Source organism: Phoxinus phoxinus, assembly GCF_949152265.1.
Source record: "Phoxinus phoxinus genome assembly, chromosome: 8".
In the NCBI taxonomy this organism is placed as follows: domain Eukaryota; kingdom Metazoa; phylum Chordata; class Actinopteri; order Cypriniformes; family Leuciscidae; genus Phoxinus; species Phoxinus phoxinus.
The window spans coordinates 28,489,671-28,501,270 of record NC_136883.1 but is presented as its reverse complement, the minus strand read 5'-3'; the positions used below and the strand labels follow the sequence as shown (position 1 = coordinate 28,501,270).

Genomic DNA, 11,600 nt, shown 5'->3' with positions numbered 1-11,600 from the left:
TCTCTTACTTTGAAGCTCGCAAGTTGTTCAACTTTTTCCACGACCAGCACTTCAGTGGTACTTTCTTGATTAGGTTTATGCGCTCCGTTCTGTTGCACGAGGCCTTGGTTCTGACCTGTGGTCACATTGACGCACGATGGCTCCTTTTGGAAAAAACTTTCTGAAGGCGCGTTTGAAGAACAGGTATGATTCAACCCATCCATTTCATTTGAGATGGCACCACAGACCTTTTAATAGAACATTTAAATATATTTATTAGGTCGAAACAACGTAAAAGTTAGAAAGCTTGAGAAACAATTAAATATTTGTTCTTTTTACCTCCAGAACTGTTCGCAATGAAACGCGTATATAGTAGCCTAGTTATATGGACTGTAAACTCTTCGTCACTGTAACAACACTTGCTCTGACTCAAGTGTTTCACCGCATGGTCGCAGAGAGTCGAGTTACACTAATGCTGTTGTTCTGCTGGCTCTGGTGCCTCTCTAGGATGCAGGTAGCTGGCGTTAAGTAACGCCAAATGTGTCATTTTTTTCTCAATATTAAATCCTGCATGAATACGGGTGTGCGTATTAGCGCGTGAGTGTTTGATGAAATGACCTGGAAAGGCTTGATATTGTAATGTTGAGTATTGCTGCAGTAGCCTATGTTTAACTTAATTATTTTGTTGTGTCTATAATTAGTCTATGTAATTATGACAACAAAATATTTTTGTTTTAACTTGCTTGTTTAGAGAAAAGCTTGTAATTTTGGGTGCGATTGTCTGAACAAGTGAAGATTCTGGTTGTAACAAATATAAGGAGTTTGACACAAAAATTAACCCCCCAAAGGAGGTCAAGGAAAGGGGATGGGAGGCTTTTAAAGTATATTTTCTTTGTAATTACAAGTATATAAGCATTTAAACAATATTTCAATAAACAAAAGTTAGAAGAGATTGCTAAATGTGTACACTCACGAACAAGGTAACCATAGCAGCCAAAATTAGGCTACATACACAATTGCTGTCAGTATTGATCAGTACAAGATGACACATTTTAAGTATATTGTCATTATAATGTCAGTAGAGACATACAAATCATAAATGTTATGAAGATATTTGTTAGTCGATGTTATGAGTTTTTGCTTAAAGGGAATAGTTCACCCAAAAATGAACATTTTCTCATCACCCTTAAGTTGTTTCAAACCTGTATGAGTTTCTTTCTTCTGTTGAACACAAAAGAAGATATTATGAAGAATGTTGGTAACCAGACAGTTGATGGGCCCCTTTGACTTATGCTATATATATATTTTTTCCTATTCTGGAAGTCAATGGCTACGGTCAACTGTCTGGTTACCAACATTCTTTAAAATATCTTCTTTTGTGTTCAACAGAAAGGAATTCATACAGGTTTTAAACAACTTGAGGGTGAGTAAAATAATGATGACATAATTGTCATTTTTGTGTGAACTATCCCTTTAAAAGATCTTCAGTAGCTTATAGTCGAGGGGTGCTAGACTCTAGTGGCGTCAAAAGATATTTTAGTTTGTGTGAGATGAACTTCAATTGAGCCCATAAATTACTGACAGAAATTATTTTATAAATGTCTACACTTTAAAGTTTCTGTCATTGACACCATTTAGTTGCAGTTAATTTTAAGTGCTCTAATTTACTTTAGATGTCTCGGTGTTTCCATATAGTCTAAATGGTTAATTATTCAATAGTTTGTTGTAGTGCTGATTAAAGAGGATCTCTCTCTCTCTCTCTCTCTCTCTCTCTCTCTCTCTCTCTCTCTCTCTCTCTCTCTCTCTCTATTAATGTATGTTTTGTGCAGGATTTTTTTTGCACAGCAAGACATTTTAGTTGTCCTTAGTTTTTTAACAGTTTAAGCTGGAGACTCTCTGAAGGGGCATTATACTTTTATGCTCCTGTAAAATCACCCTTAAAGCATAAGCCAACTGTAATTATCTAAAATGTTCAGAGGGAAGTCTAAATCAAAGGAAATCTAACTCTGTGTCTGCTCTATTTAATGTGGTCCATACAGAATGATATTCGAACAGTTGATTTATACATGGTTTAATTAATAGACATGATTTGTTTTGTGAAGGTATGCTCTTACAGCGACAGTTTAAAACTGGAGGTGGTTATTACACTTAACTAAATGACCTCAGCTGCCATAATTGTGTGGTTATTTTAGTACATAATGTCACTAGTTACTAGTTAGTTGCTTTAGCTACTGAGACAAACATGCTCTACCTGAAATACAATGAATATGTTTTGTAGTCTCAATTATGCTTATGAGGTAAAGAGATCTTTCTGAAAAAATATTTTTTGATTTATAAAAATCTCATGCTTTTAAAGGATAATTCCGGTATTTAACACCTTGAGTCTATATTGTAGTTTGTTTTGGATGAACAAGAGTGGTGGACAACATTTTTTTGACAATGGTTCCTCTCTCGAGTTTTTGACTATAAAAGAATTGGCCATGGACCCATTTAACATTGGAGTCAATGGGCATGTCCGAAAATGTAATTAAAACAACCTTTAACATTAGTTTTTAAAACTGTGCAACTCACCGAGTGATTAGTGATGTTTGTTGATGTTCCAGAAACAAAAAGTGTTGCGAAATACAGTTTCTGTCGTGTTTTATTCGTCATTTTGTAAAATCCCATTGAATTCTGTTGAAGGACTGAGTGCTCGTTAATATAAATGCGCTACCGGAAACGGAAAGGGGGCTGTTTACATTTGGTCGATGTAGTCTTTTTGCTCGCTTCCGTTTCTCATAAGGCTAGCGAGCAGAGCAACTGTGCTCCGGGAGAGTAAGCGAAATAAACAAACAAAACCTTCATTAATTGTTACTTGTAACATGGATTATGAAAAGTGGATAGTGTCCCACGAGACATAAACATCGGTTATCGCCATCAAGTGGTCGGGAGTGTGCTAACGCTTCAGATTCAAATATTGAGCAGAAGTTACACGGTTGTGAAGTGTCTGAAAAAATAGTTCCACTATAGCAAAATAAACGGATTGGAATCATATATTGCAACGATATATTGTTTATAATCATCAACGAACACCACTAACCACTCGGTGAGTTTAACAGTTTTGTAAACGAACATTATTGGCTGTTTTAATGACATTTTCGGACATGCCCATTGACTCCAATGTTAAATGGCTCCATGGCCAATTCTATTAGTCAAAAACTCGAGAGAGGAACCATTGTCAAAAAAATGTTGTCCACCACTCTTGTTCATCCAAAACAAACTACAATATAGACTCAAGCTGTTAAATACCGGAATTATCCTTTAAGTCAGGGCTCAGAGGTAAAATAATTTCCACTGTATAATGTTAAGGAAACATGCTATCTAGCACAAGGTTACATTGTAATTTATACTTGCCTCTATTTTACTGTGCTAGATAGCATGTTTCCTTAACATTATACCGTGAAAATTCACTTTTACCCATATGTGCCCACTAAAATATCTCTGCCCTCTCAGATAACTGTTAATGAATCATTTGACAGACAGTACCCATTTAATATGATCTCAGCTGCTCTTAACTTACACGGTCATAAATGTTACAACTGCCGCATGGGGATTTATTATTTGATCAATATCTACAACTTTGACAATGTATTAATATAAAGATAATGCATTTTGTTAATGAGATATATCATTGAATGACCCACACTTCTTTATTAAATTGATGTTTAATTTCCCAAGCATAATTTTGTACAGCCTAATAAACCTTGATATACTGACTGTCAAGGAGATTATGTTCCTTGTCCAGACACTGTGTTGAGTCAGTAGAAAGATACAGCATGTTCTCTGTAGTCCAGTGATCCTGTCTTGTGGTAACACGTGTTTTTTTTTCTTCTTCTTCTATGAGTTGAGAAGCAGAGTGTTCTGTTCTTTTCACCTTCAGTGGTTCTGACAATGTTTCTGGTGTTGTGATTATCAGGGTACAAAAGATACATCAAATCTACATTTCAAAACAAGCTTTTATTTTATGCATTGTGAATGTGGACTGACTTAACCGGATGTTCACTGATCCATAGTAATGTTTCTGTAAATACAACAGACAGTTTGTACGTTTGTTGTACTGCTTCTTTGCAATATCCATGAAATGGACATTCATAATTTTCCATTATCTCACAATACATGAACTTGTTGGCAGGATGTATGTAACAGGATGCTGGTGGTCACCATTGATTTTCCCACAAGACAAACACAGGTGCTTCCATTCCCCCTCATTTGTATCCTGTACTCATGACAATTTTGGAAAAGACTAAATAAAGTAGACCGTTTCATGAAAACAATATTGAATTCCCAGTGTAGACTATTCTGACATTTCTTTTTGTTCATATTCATTTAACAAGCTCTTTAAATAGATCAAAATTGTATAGCAAGCCAAGAAAGCACATTGTTAACCAGCTGAGTGTTAATGCTTGTATTGTGTTGTAGCATATTGTCTATTTCAGTGTAATCTTTCTGACATGTGTGAACAAGCCACTGTATACTTTTACTTGCTTGTTATGTAAATGCTAGGTTGCACACTTCTATTATGATGTAATGGGGATGATGTCATATGGAATTACCAGCACAGGTGCGAATGTGGGATTAACTTTTAGAATAGCATTGTATACAGTAAGTTTAAATTAATATGCCAATCTTGCATTTAGTTTTGTCTACTTTTTCTGTCTAAGATAAAAGCCTTTAACCCTATACAATACACAATGTATTTAAGCATTGCTTCAGTTTGTCTCTGTCAAGCAGTGTATTAGGTGGTCAGCTATGTAAATAGCTCAACTATTTACTTTTTGTGTGGAGTAGCAGCAGAGTTTTCTAAATAATAAGTAACCACCTGCATTCTATGTTGCATAAGAGGTCTTAAGAGGTCTTTCATTAAGAAAAAAAATACTACTTGCATTTTTGTCACCCTTTACAAATAAAAATGGTGTGTGTGTGTGTGTGTCTGTCTGTCTGTCTGTCTGTCTGTCTGTCTGTCTGTCTATCTTTAGCTAATAAATAAACAGTGTCTCTATATTTAAAATTATGACGTGAAAAGAATGAAAAATTACGAAACAACCATTTCAGATAACATGATACATTTGTCATGAAGCCTTTTGCTCATTTTAATGTCAGCCATTTAGTGTGTAATTAACATCTGAGTTATGGATGTGAAGCTGTGTCAAGAACAGTTATGACTCTTGAAACATATGTGAGCTTTATGTATTTCACCCCATTTGAGTGTAATAATGAAACAAGCCACTCAAATCACCCATGTGATTTACCACGGTGAATGTCTAAAATCCCATTTTACTGATGGAATCAGCATAAAACAATTTAACTCACTAATGCTAAATTATATCGCTTTTATGTTTATTGTCTTCCTTATATAAAATGACCATAGTAGCCATAAAAGATTTTAACGCTTGCGATTGTGTTTTTTTATAATACACACTTGTTATATCTCTTTACCAGGTCTAAGGTTGAAGAGGAGACACCAGGGAAGGAAATCCAGGTGCTTGTGTGTCATGAAGAAAAAGTAGTCTGTGGTGTGACTAAGCACACAACCTGTGCAGATGTTGTTAAGGCTTTATTGGAGGACCACAAGGCTATACCCGAGAGTAAGAGGCTCTTAGATGGGGAACCTAAAGACTTCTGCATCCTCGAACGGTGGAAGGGTTTTGAGAGAGCACTGCCACCTCTTACTCGGATCCTTCGGCTATGGAATGCTTGGGGCGATGAGAGACCTTTCATACAGTTTGTCCTCATGAAGACCAGTGACTTTGTGCCATCATCCAAAGGAGCCAAGAGGGCCTTGAAGTCTCGGGGAGCGAGGTCCAAGAGATGGGACCAAGGACCTGCGCAGTACGCCAAGACGGTGTCTACGGAGAAGCAGAAGCGCATGGTGAAGAAGGCCTTCCGTAAGTTAGAGAAGATCCATAAAGAAGAGACATCCGAGGGCTCAGAGGAGATCAATAAGCTTGTATGGTTGATCATCTCCCAGGATCAGACCATCCGGCAGCAGATTCACCAGATGCGTGAGCTAGACTTGGAGATTGAACACGAGGAACAACAGAGTAACAGCCCCACGCCTCGCTCCAGCATCACCGAGAGTGATGGCGGCCAATCGCTGTCCATGTCCCAATTTGACAACCAGCTTCAGGAGTACCTGTACACCAGTGATGGAATCGAGCAACTAGAACTACATGTTTGCAGGCACCAAGAACTCATTGACCAGCTCTCTCAAGATATTGACTTAGAGCTGAGGAACTGGACTACAAATTTGGAGGATTTAAAGGGAGCAGCAGCTGCTTGTCCAGAACTAGAGCTGGAACCCGACCTCTCATTGCCCTCCTCAGATCTCGTAGAGCTGGAAAGCTTACGCAAAGAACTAGGGGCAAGCTTGAGAGCTGGGCTTTCCCTCCATGTCCAAATGCAGGATATCGAGAAGGAACTGCAGCGGAACAAAACAGACCTACAGTCCCAGAACCAGGAATACCAGCATTTAGTTGCCCAATTCAGTGTGCTTGAGCTGGGGGCCTGTCTGGACCAGCCTAGCCCTGTATCTCTGAAGAGCCAGATCAGGGCTACTGTCTCTCAGCAGACAGTAGGCAAGGTAAGACAGACATGCTCCCCTACAGATGCAACAGACACAGACTCCGACACTGGAATAAGCTCTACTCACAGTCAGGACTCACTGTCGCCCTGTGTGGACAGGTCGCCGCCTCTGGACACTGATGTTTGAAGCGGATGATTAATTGTGTTTTTAATACAAGCATGTGCTTAATCACTCCAACAACGAAACACACAGCTTAAAGATACAATCTGTCATCATCAAAAATATATATTTTGAAGGATGCTGGTAACCAAACAGTTTTATACTATATGTACCAAAAACACTGAGACATTTCTCAAAATATCTCCTTTTGTGTTCCACAGTAGTAAGAATATAATATAATTTTGGAAAAATATAAGTAAATGATGACAGAACGGGGATGAGCGATTTTCCCACAAGATTTTCCCACATTTGCTGTGCTGTTAAAGTTATACCATATATAGATGTGAATACATTTTTAGTCATCTCATGTTTTTTCTCGCTATTAGTATTCATATGCACTTAAAGCCTGCATTAAAAATATAGAAGAACTTTCTCAATAAGCTGAAAAAATGTAATTCATATTTAAAATGAACCCCCATCCTGTTTATATGTCAAATCCTGCTGATATTTATTTACCCTATATTTTCCACAATTTGAAATATATATATATACCATTTTTAAAGAAAAAAATAGAATATTAAAAGCATTACAATATTTTAATGTAAATAGCAATGGCAATATAAATGAAATGTGTATAGCTATATGAAAAAGATACTCTGATGAAAGAACATACTCTTGTTTTATATTAAAACAAGCTTTTATATATACTTTGTAGATAAGCTTTACTTTTTAACCTGTTTCTTTTTTAAATGTACAGTATAAACAGGTGACTGCACAGATTGCAAAATATAGAGATTAAAGTGATCACGTATGCATAATTTATTTGTTTTTCTCTTTCAAACTAAATCGATCAATATTCAAATTCATTTGAAACTTTGAGTCTTTTAAGCATAGCTAAAATGATGTGATGACATTTCCTTCAGTGCTTTTGCAATGTAAAATGTGTTATCAACTATAGTCACAATACACTGTGACTCGTGTTCCCTTCACAGCTAAAGTGAACAGCACTCATAGAAAGAATACATTCTGACACTAATACAAACACAAGGAATATTTGAATTCTAATGGGAAAACCCATCTACATTTTTTCAGTCAGTGCCAGTAAAAAGACATTTGAGCCCTTTTGCTTCGAGTAATTGCCTCATTCTTTCTTTAAAACCCGCAAACAGCAGAGACTTAGCAGTACTATTAGACTGCGGTCTCATTGCTTTATTGAATTAATGCAGGGTCTTTAATGCCAAGTTCCTGAAGGGTAACAACGTGTTACGCTGCTGTCATTCAGCGTGACTCATAACAAATGGGATTTTAAAGAAGGCTCCATTTTGTAATGCAAAACAAATGGGTTTTAAACAGTTGCATTATGCAGCAGACCTTGGTATTCAGGGGGTGTTAATGAAGACTTGCTTCATTGGATCCTTCTGAGTGCTGGCTTCGCACTGAGATAATAACCAAATTCCCCCTCATTGGCTCTGATCCCACACAGCACCCCGTGTAGGGTGTTGCCAATACAAAGTCCTAAGGCACTTTAATGTCTTCACTGCCAGTGTCGTGACTTGTTTACCTCTTCTGTCAGTTCAGGAGGAACCAAAGGGCTGCCAGGACTTTGTCGCGGCCGTAATTTCCTGTGCGAAAATGGCAATTACTGACTTTTATCTCTCGCTACTGCTGTGGTAGTTCCAGCACTAACAATTATAGCAGCCAATTCTTGAAAACAGTCCTTTTAGATTGTGTCAGGGCATCTTCCCCATGTCGAACCTTTAATTATGAGGACTGTGGCATCCTCACAGGCTATTTGGCTGAAAATACAAACCATGAGTGAAGTGGCATAAGAGAAGAGGGATGGACCAAGGCCATCATGTAACAAGACACTTCTTTCTTTCACTAGATCAAGGAACCTACTCAACTTCATAAACACACAATGTGGTTTCTGATTCAACAAGTGATTGGATCATCTTAAGACAAAATAGTCCTGCCACCTGCATGCTGCAATCTTCAAAAACAACACTCGCATTATCTTGTCAGTTTGCCTTGACATTTCCTGAATGGTTGGGGGCTTTTTTTTCCACTTAAGTCAGTGATTTGTATGTTAATGTTTCTCTCATACAAAACCATTGAGTTTTGAACTTGTACCAAAGAACAAATAAACTCATTTTAGGATCTCCTTTAGACTGAGTCACTGTATTTGTATTTATTTTCTGCCATTGTTCAGAAAAAACTGTGTGGGTGTTTGGTGTATATTAACAGGATTATGGTAACCACAGAATTGCCTTCTTGACAGCAAAACGCAGTTCTTTTATTTTTAATCTCATAATTACATGTTGAAAGCGGTGATATCTTGTATTAAAGGGTACCATTTTAAGTGCATAAGAGCATGTTGTACACAACCCTGTCCTTATGTGAATGACTAGCAAATTTTAGTTGTTATCTCCGTTAAACCAACTGAAATGCTTAAAATGTCAAATAGAAACAAGCACTGGTCTTTTATTTGGAACGCTGAAGTTAACGTCGCAATTTTAGCAATAAGCAAACATGTTTTATGGAGTTTTTCAGCCTTGTGGCAAGAACGCTGTATGTTCAAAGCATTCAGGCGAAACTGTGTGCACTTGCTGAATCGTGTCTGGGAACAGGTTCATCTTTTTTTAAATCTCATAAAAATAACTGCAACTGGAAAGAGCTTACTGTTTCTTTACCTCACATAGACTCGGCATGTCTGAACCTCTCCCACAGTCAAAGGTAATGAGTGGATAAAACCAGTTCAAAAGGGTGATGCCATCTGACCAAACAATTGAAATTAAAACAAAATTAGTTAAATTATCACCCAAGGCAATAATTCATGAGAAAAATGTTGCGGTCTTGCTTCAATTTTGTTTGGTGTATATAATAAAGATTAATAAAGTTTAGCATCAACTCTCAATATTTTAGTTATTAATTTAAAAGGCACTCTGAAATCACTTAACGGGGGCATTTTTATATCCGACATAAACTGTAATAAAAAAATCCTACTAGATAGTCATTGTTTTTAAGTGGTATTGAGGGAGGGATGTTCTAGTATCTGTTTGGACAAAAGGCTTCAATGCAACAAATCATCTGCCTTTTTTCGTCCATGTTCCCAGTAGTGAAAGTCTGTAACTTTTACATTTATTGAATCAAATTTCCAACTCAGTCACATGGCAATTTGTAACGTTTTGGTACATCGGTATGATCATATGATCTGCTTACGCCCCAGTGGCGGTTAAGTTTAGGGGTGAGACTGAGGACATTCATGCTTACTTTTATTTTCGTACGATTAATATCGTATAAATTTATATAATATCGCCACCACGTAAAATAGTTATGGTTTCCTGTGTGATTGGGTTGGACTTTCAGGAGCATATTGATGGCTTCAGACCAAATACACATGGACTGAAAGCCACAAAACTCCAATTCAAGCTGTTGAAAGGGTAGATGATGAATGTATAAAGTGCAGTGATTTTACTTGAACACAAAGCCAAGCCTTCAGGGGTGTCATACATTGGCAATCAATCTTGCTTCCCCTAAACATACAGGCACAGCAGTAATTTTATTGCAGTGCTGTAAATTAATTTGTATGACGGCTCTGAAAACGCCCGCTGAAGACTCTGGTTTGAAACAATTGGCAAACACACACACACACACATGCATATACCTCTCTTGGGTGGTCTTTTGTCTCCAGAAATCATTCCCAGAAGGTGATGGTGGGTCTGAAACACATTTACTGTGCGTCTATATTTTTCTCTGTCTTGCCAGGTTCAGACGTTAATGTAGTCTTATTACGGCTGTTGTTTCTCAGAGCATTTGCTTTGCCACAGGTGTTCGCTAAGACTCATCAGCAAACCTCTTATTATACAGAGAGAGAGAGCGAGAGAGAGAGGCAAGGGGGTTGCATGTCGAGATACAAAAGAGGAAGGAAATAGATTAGGACATTTACTAGAGAGAAACAAGTGCCTCTGAGAGAACTTAACTTGACAGGCAGCTATCTTCGTGGAACAAGCCTTCAGACGTAACTATTAAAAAATGCTGGTTAACCGGAAGGATTAATGCAGTTGTTGGATTGTTGCCATGAGTTTTTTTTAATGCCAATCTGGCAAGTAAGACGTATTCTTTCCATGTCGGTTCATAAGAAGGATTTGATGTTTTTGCATGAAGGAGAGACCCTCATAACCCTGGTGTGTCTCACTGATTAGCTGCTTATAAACATTGCTTTTGCCACCTCACCCTCTGTGCTAAAGGCTTCCTCAAAGCCTGGTCCTCGTCTACCAATCTCTTCCTCCGAGGCCCTCTCTGCGCGCATACACTCTGATTGCCTACAGCACAGAGAGTTTATCCATTACAGTTAATCAGCTTAAAGCCATGACCCCATCTTGTTTCTGCTGATTCGCATGGGCGGAGGAGACATTGGTGGTGCTCATCTACAATTGAAAATTATAATGAACTGATTTTTTTATTTTTTTTATCAAATCAACGCTTCTTATGAATATTATTTGTGTGATTGAATATATTAACTTTACATCCGATTCCAGTTATATTCAAAGCTAAATATTCTCATATATGCTTGTTTTTAAGTCCCATTGGAATCAAGACAGGTTATTCCACCTCAATAGCAAATTTCATATTATCCTCATTGATGAATGCATCTTCAAGATGAGCATTTCTTCATTTGCTTTTAATCTTTTGATTCACCCGAGATCAAAACACGAGGGGCTACGTCGTTGAGTGAACGCACAAACACAGATGCTGCAGGTATATTCAGAAGTGTCTGTGATGAAGACTTTGAACTGAGATGTTCACTCTCAGCACTTGTAGGGTTTGAAGTACCAATTACGGAGAACCCATCCTGGCCTGGTTGAGATCTTGCACGACATGCCTTTGATCACATGGATGC

General features: G+C 37.6%; 1 protein-coding gene across 1 annotated transcript; it reads left to right on the top strand.

Moving 5' to 3' along the window:
* Positions 1–8,864, top strand: rassf9 (Ras association domain family member 9). The gene is made up of 2 exons (XM_079621524.1): positions 1–183; positions 5,458–8,864. Exons 1-2 carry the CDS (start codon positions 137–139, stop codon positions 6,725–6,727), a joined length of 1,317 nt encoding a protein of 438 aa, XP_079477650.1. The 5' UTR covers positions 1–136; the 3' UTR covers positions 6,728–8,864.
* Positions 8,865–11,600: the final 2,736 nt, after the last annotated feature.